This window comes from Puma concolor, chromosome D1 (genome assembly GCF_028749965.1).
Source record: "Puma concolor isolate L17-30 chromosome D1, mPumCon1.1.hap2, whole genome shotgun sequence".
NCBI lineage: Eukaryota > Metazoa > Chordata > Mammalia > Carnivora > Felidae > Puma > Puma concolor.
In genome coordinates, this window is record NC_141676.1 from 83,367,557 (window position 1) to 83,386,371 (window position 18,815).

General features: G+C 39.5%; 1 protein-coding gene across 2 annotated transcripts in view; it reads left to right on the forward strand.

Moving 5' to 3' along the window:
- Positions 1–18,815, forward strand: part of ARHGAP42 (Rho GTPase activating protein 42) — a 325,984-nt gene that overhangs the window by 205,558 nt on the left and 101,611 nt on the right. For both annotated transcript variants that reach the window (XM_086678623.1, XM_086678622.1), the window contains exon 5: positions 10,595–10,696. In XM_086678623.1, coding sequence (XP_086534749.1) covers positions 10,595–10,696 — 102 coding nt within the window. The remainder of the gene's footprint in view (positions 1–10,594; positions 10,697–18,815) is intronic.

Consider the following 18,815-nt stretch of genomic DNA (forward strand, 5'->3'; position numbering starts at 1 on the left):
TTCTCCTCTAGGGTTTTGATGGTTTCCTGTCTCACATTCAGGTCCTTTATCCATTTTGAGTTTATTTTTGTGAATGGTGTGAGAAAGTGGTCTAGTTTCAACCTTCTGCATGTTGCTGTCCAGTTCTCCCAGCACCATTTGTTAAAGAGACTGTCTTTTTTCCATTGGATGTTCTTTCCTGCTTTGTCAAAGATGAGTTGGCCATACGTTTGTGGGTCTAGTTCTGGGGTTTCTATTCTATTCCATTGGTCTATGTGTCTGTTTTTGTGCCAATACCATGCTGTCTTGATGATGACAGCTTTGTAGAAGAGGCTAAAGTCTGGGATTGTGATGCCTCCTGCTTTGGTCTTCTTATTCAAAATTACTTTGGCTATTCGGGGCCTTTTGTGGTTCCATATGAATTTTAGAATTGCTTGTTCTAGTTTCGAGAAGAATGCTGGTGCAATTTTGATTGGGATTGCATTGAATGTGTAGATAGCTTTGGGTAGTAATGACATTTTGACAATATTTATTCTTCCAATTCATGAACAGGGAATGTCTTTCCTTTTCTTTAAATCTTCTTCAATTACCTTCATAAGTTTTCTATAGATTTCAGCATACAGCTCTTTTACATCTTTGGTTAGATTTATTCCTAGGTATTTTATGCTTCTTGGTGCAATTGTGAATGGGATCAGTTTCTTTATTTGTCTTTCTGTTGCTTCATTGTTAGTGTATAAGAATGCAACTGATTTCTGTACATTGATTTTGTATCCTGCAACTTTGCTGAATTCATGTATCAGTTCTAGCAGACTTTTGGTGGAGTCTATCAGAATTTCCATGTATAATATCAAGTCATCTGCAAAAAGCGAAAACTTGATTTCATCTTTGCCAATTTGGATGCCTTTGATTTCCTTTTGTTGTCTGATTGCTGATGCTAGCACTTCCAACACTATGTTAAACAACAGCAGTGAGAGTGGGCATCCCTGTCGTGTTCCTGATCTCAGGGAAAAAGCTCTCAGTTTTTCCCCATTGAGGATGATGTTAGATGTGGGCTTTTCATAAATGGCTTTGATGATGTTTATGTATGTTCCTTCTATCCCGACTTTCTCAAGGATTTTTATTAAGAAACGGTGCTGAATTTTGTCAAAGGCCTTTTCTGCATCGATTGACAGGATCATATGGTTCTTCTCTTTTCTTTTATTAATGTGATGTATCACATTGATTGATTTGTGAACGTTGAACCAGCCCTGCATCCCAGGAATGAATCCCACTTGAGCATGGTGAATAATTCTTTTTATATGCTGTTGAATTCGATTTGCTAGTATCTTATTGAGAATTTTGGCATCCATATTCATCAGGGATATTGGCCTGTAGTTCTCTTTTTTATTGGGTCTCTGTCTGGTTTAGGAATCAAAGTAATACTGGCTTCATAGAATGAGTCTGGAAGTTTTCATTCCCTTTCTATTTCTTGGAATAGCTTGAGAAGGATAGGTATTATCTCTGCTTTAAACGTCTGGTAGAACTCCCCTGGGAAGCCATGTGGTCCTGGACTCTTACTTATTGGCAGTTTTTTGATAACAGATTCAATTTCTTCGCTGGTTATGGGTCTGTTCAAGCTTTCTATTTCCTCCTGATTGAGTTCTGGAAGAGTGTGGGTGCTTAGGAATTTGTCCATTTCTTCCAGGTTGTCCAATTTGTTGGCATATAATTTTTCATAGTATTCCCTGATAATTGTTTGTATCTCTGAGGGATTGGTTGTCATAATTCCATTTTCATTCATGATTTTATCTATTTGGGTCATCTCCCTTTTCTTTTTGAGAAGCCTGGCTAGAGGGTTGTCAATTTTGTTTATTTTTTCAAAAAACCAACTCTTGGTTTTGTTGATCTGCTCTACAGTTTTTTTAGATTCTATATTGTTTATTTCTGCTCTGATCTTTATTATTTCTCTTCTTCTGCTGGGTTTAGGCTGCCTTTGCTGTTCTGCTTCTATTTCCTTTAGGTGTGCTGTTAGATTTTGTATTTGGGATTTTTCTTGTTTCTTGAGATAGGCCTGGATTGCAATGTATTTTCCTCTCAGGACTGCCTTCGCTGCATCCCAAAGCGTTTGGCTTGTTGTGTTTTCATTTTCCTTTGTTTCCATATATTTTTTAATTTCTTCTCTAATTGCCTGGTTGACCCACTCATTCTTTAGTAAGGTGTTCTTTAACCTCCATGCTTTTGGAGGTTTTCCAGCCTTTTTCCTGTGGTTGATTTCAAGCTTCATAGCATTGTGGTCTGAAAGTATGCATGGTACGATCTCAGTTCTTGTATACTTATGAAGGGCTGTTTTGTGACCCAGTATATGATCTATCTTGGAGAATGTTCCATGTGCACTCGAGAAGAAAGTATATTCTGTTACTTTGGGATGCAGAGTTCTAAATAGATCTGTCAAGTCCATCTGATCCAATGTGTCATTCAGGGTCTTGTTTCTTTATTGACCATGTGTCTAGATGATCTCTCCATTTCTGTAAGTGGAGTGTTAAAGTCCCCTCCAATTACCACATTCTTATTAATAAGGTAGCTTATGTTTATGAGTAATTGTTTCATATATTTGTGGGCTCCTGTATTCGGTGCATAGACATTTATAATTGTTAGCTCTTCCTGGTGGATAGACCCTGTAATTATTATATAATGCCCTTCTTCATCTCTTGTTACAGCCTTTAATTTAAAGTCTAGTTTGTCTGATATAAGTATGGCTACTCCAGCTTTCTTCTGACTTTCAGTGGCATGATAAATAGTTCTCCATCCCCTCACTCTCAGTCTAAAGGTGTCCTCAGATCTAAAATGAGTCTCTTGTAGACAGCAAATAGATGGGTCTTGTCTTGTTTTTTTATCCATTCTGATACCCTATGTCTTTTGGTTGGCGCATTTAATCCATTTACATTCAGTGTTATTATAGAAAGATACAGGTTTAGAATCATTGTGATGTCTGTATGATTTATGCTTGTAGTGATGTCTCTGGTACTTTGTCTCACAGGGTCCCCCTTAGGATCTCTTGTAGGGCTGGTTGAGTGGTGACAAATTCCTTCAGTTTTTGTTTGTTTGGGAAGACCTTTATCTCTCCTTCTATTCTAAATGACAGACTTGCTGGATAAAGGATTCTCGGCTGCATATTTTTTCTGTTCAGCACATTAAAGATCTCGTCCCAATTATTTCTGGCCTGCCAAGTTTCAAAAGAGAGATCAGTCAGGAGTCTTATAGGTCTCTCTTTATATGTTACGGCACGTTTACCCCTTGCTGCTTTCAGAATTTTCTCTTTATCCTTGTATTTTTCCAGTTTCACTATGATATGTCGTGCAGAAGATCGATTCAAGTTACGTCTGAAGGGAGTTCTCTGTGCCTCTTGGATTTCAATGCCTTTTTCCTTCCCCACTTCAGGGAAGTTCTCAGCTATAATTTCTTCAAGTACCCCTTCAGCACCTTTCCCTCTCTCTTCCTCCTCTGGGATACCAATTATGCGTAGATTATTTCTTTTTAGTGTATCACTTAGTTCTCTAATTTTCCCCTCATACTCCTGGATTTTTTTATCCCTCTTTTTCTCAGCTTCCTCTTTTTCCATAACTTTATTTCTAGTTCACCTATTCTCTCCTCTGCCTCTTCAATCTGAGCTGTCGTCGTTTCCATTTTGTTTTGCATTTTGTTTAAAGCGTTTTTCAGCTCCTCCTGATTGTTCCTTAGTCCCATGATCTCTGTAGGAATAGATTCTCTGCTGTCCTCTATACTGTTTTCAAGCCCAGCGATTAATTTTATGACTATTATTCTAAATTCACTTTCTGTTATATTATTTAAATCCTTTTTGATCAGCTCATTAGCTGTTGTTATTTCCTGGAGATTCTTCTGAGGGGAATTCTTCCGTTTGGTCATTTTGGATAGTCCCTGGAGTGGTGAGGACCTGCAGGGCACTTCCCCTGTGCTGTGGTGTATAACTGGAGTTGGTGGGTGGGGCCACAATCAGCCCCGATGTCTGCCCCCAGCCCACCGCTGGGGCCACAGTCAGACTGGTGTGTGCCTTCTCTTCCCCTCTCCTAGGGGCGGGATTCACTGTGGGGTGGCATGGCCCGTCTGGGCTACCTGCACACTGCCAGGCTTGTGGTGCTGGGGATCTGGTGTATTAGCTGGGGTTGGTACGCAAGGTGCACGGGGGCAGGAGGGGCAGGCTTAGCTTGCTTCTCCTTAGGTGTTCCACTTCAGGAGGGGCCCTGTGGCAGCGGGACGGAGTCAGACCCACTGCTGGAGGGGTGGCTCCGCAGAAGCACAGCGTTGGGTTTTGCACCGAGCAAGCAAGTTTCCTGCCAGGAACTTGTTCCCTTTGGGATTTTGGCTGGGGGATGGGCGAGGGAGATGGCGCTGGCGAGCGCCTTTGTTCCCCACCAAACTGAGCTCTGTTGTCCTGGGGCTCAGCAACTCTCCCTCCCTTTGTCCTCCAGCCTTCCCGCTTTCGGAGCAGAGCTGTTCACTTATGACCTCCCAGATGCTATGTCGCGCTTGCTGTTGGAACACACTCCATCCGGCCCCTCCGCTTTTGCAAGCCAGACTCGGGGGCTCTGTTTGGCCGGCAGGCTGCCCCTCTGCCCCGGGTCCCTCCTGCCAGTCCGAGCAGCGCGCACCGCCTCTCTTCCCTTGCTACCCTCTTCTGTGGGCCTTCCTCTGTGCTTGGCTCCAGAGACTCCCGTTCTGCTAGTCTTCTGGTGGTTTTCTGGGTTAGTTAGGCAGGTGTAGGTGGAATGTAAGTGATCAGCAGGACGTGGTGAGCCCAGCGTCCTCCTACACCGCCATCTTCCCGCAGTCGCCTGCACTTTTGTTTTATAACTTTCCGTGTTGATGTTGTGGATTCATTAGTGTTATGATTTCTGATACTTTTTATTTGACCTTTGTTTTTAGGTTTTCATTTTTATCCATGGTTTTGTAATATTTCATGATGTTTTGTCTTACAGGTATTTTCTTATTTAATGTGCTTTGTACATATTTTCCATGGAACATTTTAATATGAGAACTTTTTTCTCAATTCTGGAAATTTTCATGTGTCATTTTTTAGTAATTTCCTCCCTACACTTTCTCTTTCAGAAGTTTGATTAGGCAGATGCTGGTTTTCCTGTTTAACTCCTGATTTTCTGTTTTCATCTGTTGTTCTTTAGTTCATAGCCCTCTCTTGTTTTATTGATTACTCATGTCTCATTCTCATTGTCCTCCTTACAGAGCAAACATTCTTATGGGTTTAATATGCATATTTGTGTTCTTGTAAAATTGTTACCATTTTGTATGCATGTCTCTTTAATTTACATAAATGATTTAGTATTACTTGCCTGTTTTGTATTTTTTAACTCAAAATCGTATTTAAAAAAATTTTTTTAATGTTTATTCATCTTTGAGAGATGGAGAGAGACAGAGCATGAGTGGGGAAGGGGCAGAGAGAGGGAGACAAAGAATCGGAAGCAGGATCCAGGCTCTGAACTGTCAGCACAGAGCCCAATGCGGGGCTTGAACTCACGAACTGCGAGATCATGACCTGAGCCAAAGTTGGATGCTCAACCGACTGAATCACCCAGGCGCACCTCAAAATTGTACTTTAAGATCTGTCAACATTTAATCTTTTCTTCTAACTTCTGCCTAGCACTCCATGGTATTCATCAAATTCATTTTTGGTCTATTAATGAATATACTGGCTATCTTCCTGTTCCCATATGCTCATTTATGTTTTCCTTATGGACTTTTATATGTGGATCTTTTTGTGATTTATACCCAGAAGCTGGTTTTTAGGGCCGCTTAGTAGTGCGACATCTCTCTTTAGAAAGGCTGTACCCCTGTACAATTCCACCAGTAATATATAAAGTCTCCTGTATCTCCACATGCACTCAATATGTAGCATTATTCAACTTTGTAACTCTTGCCAAATCTGATATAATGTGATATCCCAATATTTTAATTTGCTTTTTTTCTTAATCACTAATGAGTTTTAACAACTCTTTAAATGCTTGTTACCCTTTGGACTTTCCTCTTCTGTTTCTTATACCTTTATATCTTTCATATCTATTTCTGTTTTTTTTTTTTTTTTTTTTATCATTCCAGTTTGTAGTTCTTCGTAAAGGGCTTGGTCCTTATGAGTCTGATCACCTGGTGGTGGTAGTGGCGAGGTAATTGAGAATGATGGAGATGTGGTGAATTATAGTGGTAGAGCTACCCAAAAGAAGACCTTTCGGAGTGTCTATATCTCAGGAGATTGAGGAGGAGGGACTTGGTGGGCAGTGGTTGAGGAGCCTGGGAATGGTTGGGTGCAGTCATCACAGGAGGAACATTGCTGTGTAAGCTATACTGATATCCTCAACAATCTGAGTTTCTGGATACCAGGAATCTCTTGGGCCTTAGGAAACTCCTACGCAACATGTGGTTGGAATAGTTTAGCATCTGACACTTCTAGGACTTAAAGATGGTGATGTCACCCTGAGCTGCCATTCTAATCAGTGAGTAGATGCCATCATCAGAGGAAGAAGTCTAGCTAGGATTGGTAGTCAGGGCTATAACTTATCCTCTCAGTGCTTAGCACAGTACCAGTTTATAAGAATTCCACATATGTTTGAAATAGAAATTCAGCTATTGGTATTTGTTATTCTTCATATTACTTTTTCTACTGCTATAGATTCACTTGAAGGATTTTTTTTCAAAATATGCACAAACTGCTCATTAGCTAATGGCTATACTAACATAATGACATAAATAGTTGTATGGAAAATTTCACAGTATCTCGGATGATAATTATAACATTGAAATTGTCTTAAAGTCTGATGTAGAAATCTTAAATATGCACTCCATTTTTATAAAAGATATATAGAAAATAAGTTTTCACTTTATTTTTAATAATTTATATTATGACAAATTAAAATAAAGGTTCATGACAATTGTCTAAACAAAACTTTACAGTGGTTTTCTATAGAAAAAAATACAGTTAGATAACATTTTGAGAATTTCTAGTTGTGATTTTCTAAATCACAAGTTGTAGAGTCTCTTCTTCATCTTTGGTACCCTCTTGTGGTCAGTGGAAGGGATTGGTTTGGACTTCTTTTAACAATTATGTATAGTTTCATGTTTTTTATCTGCATGATAGACCTATCATTTTTATGAATATTGACTTTTGTTTTGGCTATATACAAATTTGGAGTAAAATTGACAGTTGGAGTTTTCTTCCCATTCCTTACTTTGCTGTGTAAAGTGAAGGTGTGGCACAACCACACTTACTAATCTTAGAAGCTGAGATATAATATGATCACTGTGCTTAGAGTAAATGTGGTATCATCTGGAAAGCAGATTGATTGCAGACCCAGAACTTACCTTATACTTTTGTCAGCTAATATTGGGTTTGGGGACTAATTTGCCATTTTTGATGATCTATTTTAAATTTTATAATACATATACACACACACACATACAAACACATCACACATATATACATATATATGTGACAATTTTATTTTATTTAAAAATGTTATTATTTTGTTATTAGACTTCATTTTAAGTGATTACCTAGTTCAAATGCACTTAACTGTATTTACAGGAAATGTGACAGTATAATGTAGTCTCTTTTTTTCAAATCATGCTCTGACAATAAGAAGACAGGAATCCTGTGCAGACTTTAGTAAAGATTCATGGGTTATTTTTCCCTTCCCTCTGCAGCATTTGTTTCAGAGCAGATTCTTAGCCTGATATCCATAACATGTAACCAAAAGATAAGAGATAGCTGTGTGGTGTTAAGTTATTAAATCCAAATGAGACGTGGCTTATATGAGGAGTACATCATGGCTTTGGGGACAGATGTGAATTTCAAGGAGAAATGCTCTTTGTTTTCAAGAAAATGCTTCCCTACATTATAGTTGTCCTTCATGTGGCCTACTCAGTTCTTTCATTTTAGGCTAGATCTGAGTGTGTTTTTGTTGTACATCATTGGAACCTTTGAGTAGATCTGTTGCTGTCCTGGTGAAGTACTAGGATTTGAATAAGAGTCCAGAAAGTGCTCTGGGAATGAGTTTTATATTGCCAGGAATGCTGACATGTTGGCACTGAATTGTTTCCAAAAATGCCATCAAACACTGACTGAAAACAAAGATACTAGTGTTGTCACCACAGCTGTGCTCTCTTTGCCTTTACCCAGTTTCTTCTATGCACAGTAAGAAATTTTAAGTCCCCTAAAATGAAAGTGAGTCAGCATTGTGTAATGTGTAATGTGTAACTGTAATGTGACTGGTTGCCCCCCAGTGTTTGTGCACATTGGGATTGAGTTAAGCTGTTAAGCTATTTGTGTAGAATTGTCCCTGGTATTATGGATTTTGTTTTGTTTTGTTTTAAACAAATGGACTGTCTGTGAGGGATTGTGGTGCCCAGTGTTATAAGAGGAAGAAGTTCCCTTGTTCATTAAATATTTATTGAGCACTTTCTCAAATATTCAGTTTTAAAAAGAGGATAGGGTACATACCTAAATTTCTCTCCTACAGTGTCAAACACAAAGACTGTAAGAAATTTATATGTAAAGCTCTGTGAGCCTTCAAAAGGGAGGGAGAGTTGATGGAAGGGACTTGTGAATGAGGCCTGTTTGAGTTGTGTGCTAAAGTGGATGTAACTTGAATATGTGGAAATTAGAAGAAATGAGCATTTTGTCAGAGGAGAAATGACCTGCAGAGAAAAAAGATAAGGAGCTCAAAAGTGCTAGTGGGAGAGACTTTTCAAAACGTTGATTGGGAAGGTCAATTGTGAGCATGAAATGCTAGATTAAAAAGTAAGCTCCATTGAGCAAAGGATGAAATATTCACCCAGGTGTCTTGTTGCAACAGTAGAGAGGACAAGCTTGTTCCATCCTGAGCCTTGGACTTCTCTGCTTCCTTCTGGGTCTGCTGCTCCACATTCTGTAATAGGAGTTTCTCAGTAGACCTGCTTTTTTGGATGTGAATACCACTCTTTATTTTTTTATTGTGTTTCTCCAGCCACATTTTCTCCTTATGTAATAAAAATCCCTTGAAGATTTTGACTTTTCTCATTTATCAGTCTAATAGTTTAATTTACAAACATATTAGTACTTCTTAAATGGCCCAAAAGTCACTTGAACTTTTACAGTGCTCTTCCCATTCGGTGTAATTTTTTCCGTTAACTTTCTGAAGTTCCATATTTGGAACTAGATCATGGTGAGTTAAAAATGTCAGAGGTGGCAGTGAATCAAAAAAATTACTTGGATCTATCAGTCTGAATCTAACAACTTCAGATAATGGGACAGACAGACCAGAGACCTGCCTGTCTTTTCCCTTTCTTCTTTCCTCCCCTCCTCCTCCTGTCCATCCATACATCTATCCATGTATTAAATTTTTTTTCTATTGATGTATAGTTGGCACACAATGTTATATTGTTTTCAGGTGTGCAATACAGTGATTCTACAACTCTATACATTATGTTGTACACTTCTCTGTATTGTTCCAATTTTAGTATGTTTAGTATACTAAACAATTTAGTTGTTTAGTATAAACAAGCATATACCCATCTATTATTATTTTTTATTAACCTCTTTGAAATACTTCAGCAAATAATGAAGGAAAACATTATGCATAATAATCAGAGAGCTTGTTAAAAAATAATAATTCCTGAATCTCTGGATGGGGATAATAGGAATCTGCATTTTGAATAGAAATACTTGACTCTCATTAAAGTGGTCCAGACATTGCATTTCCAGTAACACTGAAATAAAAGCAAAGAAGAGTACTTCTTTGGTGAATGAAATTTATGAGTATGATCACCTAGTATTTATTTCATAGGGACTCATAAATAGAAAAAAAGTTCCCTTGTGAATAACATATTTATAGTTGGAGAATATTATATGCCCAGGCATGTCTTTCTCCTTTAGGATTTTATTCCATTTGCATTTCTATAAGAATGCACCACCAGCTGAGAGGTATAGATTTCCCCTGCAGCTTCCCCTATAAGATAATACAATTTTAAGAATAAGCAAAGGTTAGCCATTAGTTATGTTGAGTGTATGATAAAGATGTTGTTAACCTTTTTGGTTTGATTTTGAACCATCTTACTTAATTATTTCATGCTACCAATTTTTAGAAGTTTGTTTCCCTCTGTTTCCCCTCATCAAGAATGGTTTGAAATATCAGGTATCTTTTTGTAGCTGGGAAATAATGATTCCTTGAAAGAGTCTATGTGAGCACTTCTCTAAACTGGTTATATGTTAACTCATTGAAATCACCAAAAAAACGAAATGAGACACTCTCTCTTGGTCCTATCTCACACTTACTAGATCAGAATTTCCTGTTGAGAATCAATTATAAAGTTCTCAGAGGGATTCTACTCTAGCCAACCTGGCTCCCTTCATACTATAGTTCCATGAACTTCTTTGAGAATTTTGATTACATATTTGAATACATAGTCAAATGACTTGTTTCACATCCTTCTTCCTACTCCATCAAGTTTTATACATATTTGGAGCTCACTAAATCTGTAGTAAATACTTGTATTGGACATTTGATGGTGATGGTAAAAAAAAAATCAAAATTTTAGTCTCTAATGAGTATGTTTTGTTGTTATTGTTATCCCCTAGGATGGAAAGAAGAAGTTTGATAAGGAAAGTGAAAAGTACTATTCTATTCTTGAGAAACATTTAAATTTGTCTGCAAAGAAAAAGGAATCTCATTTGCAAGAGGTAAGTTTTTCCAATTGAAATGTGAAAAGGACATTAGCATTAAATCATGTGAAGTCCAAATTTCCAAAGGTGGTAGTATCTCAAAATATGCTACTCTTTTTAAAAAGTGTGTATGTATGTATTTTGAGAGAGAGAGAGAGGAAACTCTGGTGCCCACACATGAGCAGGGAGAGGGGCAGAGAGAGAGAGTCTCAAGCAAGCTCCTTGCTGATAGTGCCCCCCCCACACACACAACAAGGGGCTTGATCTCAGAAATCATGAAGTCATGACCTAAGCCGAAACCGAGAGTGGGAAGTTCAACTGACTGAGCCACCAAGGCACTCCCCAAATCTGCTACTCTTTAATAATGATGAGAAAGAATAGAATAAGACTTTTTTTCTTTTCTTATTGGGCATTTTTTCAATGTCAGGACCTACCAAATTCATGGAATAGCTTTTTTTATATCTGTTTTTAGGTGTTGCTTCTGCATTAAGGGGAAAACAGATCCACAATTACACATTATAAAATCTCTATTTTTTTTTATCAATTTTCTTTTTTTTTTTTTATTTTATTTTTTTTTATTTATATATGACATTGTCAAATTGGTTTCCATACAACACCCAGTGCTCATCCCAAAAGGTGCCCTCCTCAGTACCCATCACCCACCCTCTCCTCCCTCCCACCCCCCATCAACCCTTAGTTTGTTCTCAGTTCTCAACAGTCTCTTATGCTTTGGCTCTCTCCCACTCTAACCTCTTTTTTTTTTTTTTTTTTGTTCCCCTCCCCCATGGGTTTCTCTTAAGTTTCTCAGGATCCACATAAGAGTGAAACCATATGGTATCTGTCTTTCTCTGTATGGCTTATTTCACTTAGCATCACACTCTCCAGTTCCATCCACGTTGCTACAAAAGGCCATATTTCATTTTTTCTCATTGCCACGTAGTACTCCATTGTGTATATAAACCACAATTTCTTTATCCATTCATCAGTTGATGGACATTTAGGCTCTTTCCATAATTTGGCTATTGTTGAGAGTGCTGCTATGAACATTGGGGTACAAGTGCCCCTATGCATCAGTACTCCTGTGTCCCTTGGATAAATTCCTAGCAGTGCTATTGCTGGGTCATAGGGTAGGTCTATTTTTAATTTTCTGAGGAACCTCCACACTGCTTTCCAGAGTGGCTGCACCAATTTGCATTCCCACCAACAGTGCAAGAGGGTTCCCGTTTCTCCACATCCTCTCCAGCATCTATAGTCTCCTGATTTGTTCATTTTGGCCACTCTGACTGGCGTGAGGTGATATCTGAGTGTGGTTTTGATTTGTATTTCCCTGATAAGGAGCGACGCTGAACATCTTTTCATGTGCCTGTTGGCCATCCGGATGTCTTCTTTAGAGAAGTGTCTATTCATGTTTTCTGCCCATTTCTTCACTGGGTTATTTGCTTTTTGGGTGTGGAGTTTGGTGAGCTCTTTATAGATTTTGGATACTAGCCCTTTGTCCGATATGTCATTTGCAAATATCTTTTCCCATTCCGTTGGTTGCCTTTGAGTTTTGTTGGTTGTTTCCTTTGCTGTGCAGAAGCTTTTTATCTTCATAAGGTCCCAGTAATTCACTTTTGCTTTTAATTCCCTTGCCTTTGGGGATGTGTCGAGTAAGAGATTGCTACGGCTGAGGTCAGAGAGGTCTTTTCCTGCTTTCTCCTCTAGGGTTTTGATGGTTTCCTGTCTCACATTCAGGTCCTTTATCCATTTTGAGTTTATTTTTGTGAATGGTGTGAGAAAGTGGTCTAGTTTCAACCTTCTGCATGTTGCTGTCCAGTTCTCCCAGCACCATTTGTTAAAGAGACTGTCTTTTTTCCATTGGATGTTCTTTCCTGCTTTGTCAAAGATGAGTTGGCCATACGTTTGTGGGTCTAGTTCTGGGGTTTCTATTCTATTCCATTGGTCTATGTGTCTGTTTTTGTGCCAATACCATGCGGTCTTGATGATGACAGCTTTGTAGTAGAGGCTAAAGTCTGGGATTGTGATGCCTCCTGCTTTGGTCTTCTTCTTCAAAATTACTTTGGCTATTCGGGGCCTTTTGTGGTTCCATATGAATTTTAGGATTGCTTGTTCTAGTTTCGAGAAGAATGCTGGTGCAATTTTGATTGGGATTGCATTGAATGTGTAGATAGCTTTGGGTAGTATTGACATTTTGACAATATTTATTCTTCCAATCCATGAGCAGGGAATGTCTTTCCATTTCTTTAAATCTTCTTCAATTACCTTCATAAGCTTTCTATAGTTTTCAGCATACAGATCCTTTACATCTTTGGTTAGATTTATTCCTAGGTATTTTATGCTTCTTGGTGCAATTGTGAATGGGATCAGTTTCTTTATTTGTCTTTCTGTTGCTTCATTGTTAGTGTATAAGAATGCAACTGATTTCTGTACATTGATTTTGTATCCTGCAACTTTGCTGAATTCATGTATCAGTTCTAGCAGACTTTTGGTGGAGTCTATCGGATTTTCCATGTATAATATCATGTCATCTGCAAAGAGCGAAAGCTTGACTTCATCTTTGCCAATTTTGACGCCTTTGATTTCCTTTTGTTGTCTGATTGCTGATGCTAGAACTTCCAGCACTATGTTAAACAACAGCGGTGAGAGTGGGCATCCCTGTCATGTTCCTGATCTCAGGGAAAAAGCTCTCAGTTTTTCCCCGTTGAGGATGATGTTAGCTGTGGGCTTTTCATAAATGGCTTTTATGATCTTTAAGTATGTTCCTTCTATCCCGACTTTCTCAAGAGTTTTTATTAAGAAAGGGTGCTGGATTTTGTCAAAGGCCTTTTCTGCATCGATTGACAGGATCATATGGTTCTTCTCTTTTTTTTTGTTAATGTGATGTATCACGTTGATTGATTTGCGAATGTTGAACCAGCCCTGCATCCCAGGAATGAATCCCACTTGATCATGGTGAATAATTCTTTTTATATGCCGTTGAATTCGATTTGCTAGTATCTTATTGAGAATTTTGGCATCCATATTCATCAGGGATATTGGCCTGTAGTTCTCTTTTTTTACTGGGTCTCTGTCTGGTTTAGGAATCAAAGTAATACTGGCTTCATAGAATGATTCTGGAAGTTTTCCTTCCCTTTCTATTTCTTGGAATAGCTTGAGAAGGATAGGTATTATCTCTGCTTTAAACGTCTGGTAGAACTCCCCTGGGAAGCCATCTGGTCCTGGACTCTTATTTGTTGGGAGATTTTTGATAACCGATTCAATTTCTTCGCTGGTGATGGGTCTGTTCAAGCTTTCTATTTCCTCCTGATCGAGTTTTGGAAGAGTGTGGGTGTTCAGGAATTTGTCCATTTCTTCCAGGTTGTCCAATTTGTTGGCATATAATTTTTCATAGTATTCCCTGATAATTGTTTGTATCTCTGAGGGATTGGTTGTCATAATTCCATTTTCATTCATGATTTTATCTATTTGGGTCATCTCCCTTTTCTTTTTGAGAAGCCTGGCTAGAGGGTTGTCAATTTTGTTTATTTTTTCAAAAAACCAACTCTTGGTTTCGTTGATCTGCTCTACAGTTTTTTTAGATTCTATATTGTTTATTTCTGCTCTGATATTTATTATTTATCTTCTTCTGCTGGGTTTAGGCTGCCTTTGCTGTTCTGCTTCTAGTTCCTTTAGGTGTGCTGTTAGATTTTGTATTTGGGATTTTTCTTGTTTCTTGAGATAGGCCTGGATTGCAATGTATTTTCCTCTCAGGACTGCCTTCGCTGCGTCCCAAAGCGTTTGGATTGTTGTATTTTCATTTTCGTTTGTTTCCATATATTTTTTAATTTCTTCTCTAATTGCCTGGTTGACCCACTCATTCGTTAGTAGGGTGTTCTTTAACCTCCATGCTTTTGGAGGTTTTCCAGACTTTTTTCTGTGGTTGATTTCAAGCTTCATAGCATTGTGGTCTGAAAGTATGCATGGTATGATTTCAATTCTTGTAAACTTATGAAGGGCTGTTTTGTGACCCAGTATATGATCTATCTTGGAGAATGTTCCATGTGCTGCACTCGAGAAGAAAGTATATTCTGTTGCTTTGGGATGCAGAGTTCTAAATATATCTGTCAAGTCCATCTGATCCAATGTCTCATTCAGGGCCCTTGTTTCTTTATTGACCGTGTGTCTAGATGATCTATCCATTTCTGTAAGTGGGGTGTTAAAGTCCCCTGCAATTACCACATTCTTATCAATAAGGTTGCTTATGTTTATGAGTAATTGTTTTATATATTTGGGCGCTCCGGTATTCGGCGCATAGACATTTATAATTGTTAGCTCTTCCTGATGGATAGACCCTGTCACTATTATATAATGTCCTTCTTCATCTCTTGTTACAGCCTTTAATTTAAAGTCTAGTTTGTCTGATATAAGGATGGCTACTCCAGCTTTCTTTTGGCTTCCAGTAGCATGATAAATAGATCTCCATCCCCTCACTCTCAATCTAAAGGTGTCCTCGGGTCTAAAATGAGTCTCTTGTAGACAGCAAATAGATGGGTCTTGTTTTTTTATCCATTCTGATACCCTATGTCTTTTGGTAGGCGCATTTAATCCATTTACATTCAGTGTTATTATAGAAAGATATGGGTTTAGAGTCATTGTGATGTCTGTATGTTTTATGCTTGTAGTGATGTCTCTGGTACTTTGTCTCACAGGGTCCCCCTTAGGATCTCTTGTAGGGCTGGTTGAGTGGTGACAAATTCCTTCAGTTTTTGTTTGTTTGGGAAGACCTTTATCTCTCCTTCGATTCTAAATGACAGACTTGCTGGATAAAGGATTCTCGGCTGCATATTTTTTCTGTCTAGCACACTGAAAATCTCGTGCCAATTCTTTCTGGCCTGCCAAGTTTCAAAAGAGAGATCAGTCACGAGTCCTATAGGTCTCCCTTTATATGTGAGGGCACGTTTACCCCTTGCTGCTTTCAGAATTTTCTCTTTATCCTTGTATTTTTCCAGTTTCACTATGATATGTCGTGCAGAAGATCGATTCAAGTTACGTCTGAAGGGAGTTCTCTGTGCCTCTTGGATTTCAATGCCTTTTTCCTTCCTGAGATCAGGGAAGTTCTCAGCTATTATTTCTTCAAGTACCCCTTCAGCACCTTTCCCTCTCTCTTCCTCCTCTGGGATACCAATTATGCGTAGATTATTTCTTTTTAGTGTATCACTTAGTTCTCTAATTTTCCCCTCATATTCCTGGATTTTTTTATCTCTCTTTTTCTCAGCTTCCTCTTTTTCCATAACTTTATCTTCTAGTTCACCTATTCTCTCCTCTGCCTCTTCAATCCAAGCCGTGGTGGTTTCCATTTTGTTATGCATTTCGTTTAAAGCGTTTTTCAGCTCCTCGTGACTGTTCCTTAGTCCCTTGATCTCTGTAGCAAGAGATTCTCTGCTGTCAGCTATACTGTTTTCAAGCCCAGCGATTAATTTTATGACTATTATTCTAAATTCACTTTCTGTTATATTATTTAAATCCTTTTTGATCAGCTCATTAGCTGTTGTTATTTCCTGGAGATTCTTCTGAGGGGAATTCTTCCGCTTGGTCATTTTGGATAGTCCCGGTGTGGTGAGGACCTGCAGGGCACTTCCCCTGTGCTGTGGTGTATAACTGGAGTTGGTGGGCGGAGCCGCAGTCAGACCTGATGTCTGCCCCGAGCCCACCGCTGGGGCCACAGTCAGACTGGTGCGTGCCTTCTCTTCCCCTCTCCTAGGGGCGGGATTCACTGTGGGGTGGGGTGGTCTGTCTGGGCTACTTGCACATTGCCAGGCTTGTGATGCTGGGGATCTGGCGTCTTATCTGGGGTGGGTCGGCAAGGTGCACAGGGGCAGGAGGGGCAGGCTTAGCTTGCTTCTCCTTAGGTGATCCACTTCAGGAGGGGCCCTGTGGCAGCAGGAGGGAGTCAGATCCGCTGCCGGAGGTTTGGCTCCGCAGAAGTGCAGAGTTGGGTGTTTGCGCGGAGCGAGCAAGTTCCCTGGCAGGAACTGGTTCTCTTTGGGATTTTGGCTGGGGGATGGGCGGGGAAGATGGCGCTGGCGAGTGCCTTTGTTCCCCACCAAACTGAGCTCTGTCGTCCGGGGGCTCAGCAGCTCTCCTTCCCTTTGTCCTCCAGTCTTCCCGCTTTCTGAGCAGAGCTGTTAGCTTATGACCTCCCAGACGCTAAGTCGCGCTTGCTGTCGGAACACAGTCCGTCAGGCCCCTCCGCTTTTTGCAAGCCAGACTCGGGGGCTCTGATTGGCCGGCAAGCCGCCCCTCTGCCCCGGCTCCCTCCCGCCAGTCCATGGAGCGCGCACCTCCTCGCCGCCCTTCCTACCCTCTTCCGTGGGCCTCTGGTCTGCGCTTGGTTCCGGCGACTCCGTTCTGCTAATCCTCTGGTGGTTTTCTGGGTTATTTAGGCAGGTGTAGGTGGAATCTAAGTGATCAGCAGGACGCGCGGTGAGCCCAGCGTCCTCCTACGCCGCCATCTTCCCTACGATCTCCTCAATTTTCTTAAAAAACAAGGCAACAGAAATATTTTACTAACACCTATGCATGGAAGCAGTCCGTATCTTCCCTTTTTTTCTGAAATATTTATCATTGGTTGTTTTTAAGTATAATAAAATCGAGTAGTCCTTTTACTAAAGCGTAATATTGTTCCAGTTCCAGTGATCAGATACGTTTAAAAACAAAACCTGGGGGGCGCCTGGGTGGCGCAGTCGGTTAAGCGTCCGACTTCAGCCAGGTCACGATCTCGCGGTCCGTGAGTTCGAGCCCCGCGTCAGGCTCTGGGCTGATGGCTCGGAGCCTGGAGCCTGTTTCCGATTCTGTGTCTCCCTCTCTCTCTGCCCCTCCCCCGTTCATGCTCTGTCTCTGTCTGTCCCATAAATAAATAAAAAAAGTTGGAAAAAAAAAAAAAAAAAAACCTGGGCCCTCTTGCCATTATCTAATATCTTAGCAACTATAAAATCTTGACACATGGCTGACACTGAACCATGGGAGTTGTTGAACTCATTCACCTGCAGTTCCTTACTGCCCTCCAGACCTTTGCAGGGAATCTTATACTGTGCTGAGTCTCCTCCAGTCTCCTCTTTCTCTTCTGTTTGTACTTCTAGATATCTCAGTCAAGAACCTTTTTCAAATGCCTCCTCTTAATCTTCATAGCAAAGCCACCTACCTTCCTGAACTGCTTATCAAACCTGGATCTCCACTCTCTTTATTCCTTATTTGCCTTACCTCCACATTCACCCACAAGGCATACTTGTTAAGTTGGAGTATGGATGCAGTGGACTCAAAAGGCATGCCTGGAGTCAAAAGGCATGAGAGGGTTATTTTTATTTCTTTTTGCTCTTTGCTATTCTCCTATGTTCTCATTTAGTGAACTGAATCTCTCATTCAAAAAATGTTTTTTTAAAAAAAGTTTTAATATTGGTAATTTTTGTTATTTACACATGTATTCATTATAACTAATACATTGTTATTAACACCTGTTATTAAAGTAGGATATATTTATATACAATTATGTGTCTAGGGAAAGATTTTCTGACTAAATTGATATGGAGAAAAATCTGTCATTAAGAAAAATCATATTTTTAGTTTTCATTGGCATGTCTAATCTTATGAAGTACTATGTTATAACTTAATATTATATTTACCTGTTCCAAACTTCTTAAATGCTCACATACCTCTTTGATTATTACACTGCAAGAAACCTAGAAAAGAATGGAGTGTGTAAATGTAGTCATGTAAAGGAAGGCTCACCTTATTGTCACCAGTAAACCACTATCTGTCATGCCAAGGGCTTTGGCCAGGTGCCATTTTAAAAATACACCCCTTCTAAATCAAGGGTGCTTTTTAGAATCTTTAAAGGGTTATATGTTCTTAAGATATAGATTCAGACTCAGATATTGCCTAAACCATCAAGCAAGTACTAACTTTATCCAAATTCTAAAATCCTCTAGAGGGTATAATTCAGTTTTCCCTGACAACCTAACTCTGTATTTAATATTTGCCTGTTAGTGGCCTTCAATCCCTCAGGCTATGGTAGAAAAGAGTATCTGTTCTGGTTCTGTATTTAGTTGGAGCCTAGGAAAACCTATAATATGATTAATAGCATTCTCTACTTGCCCCATTA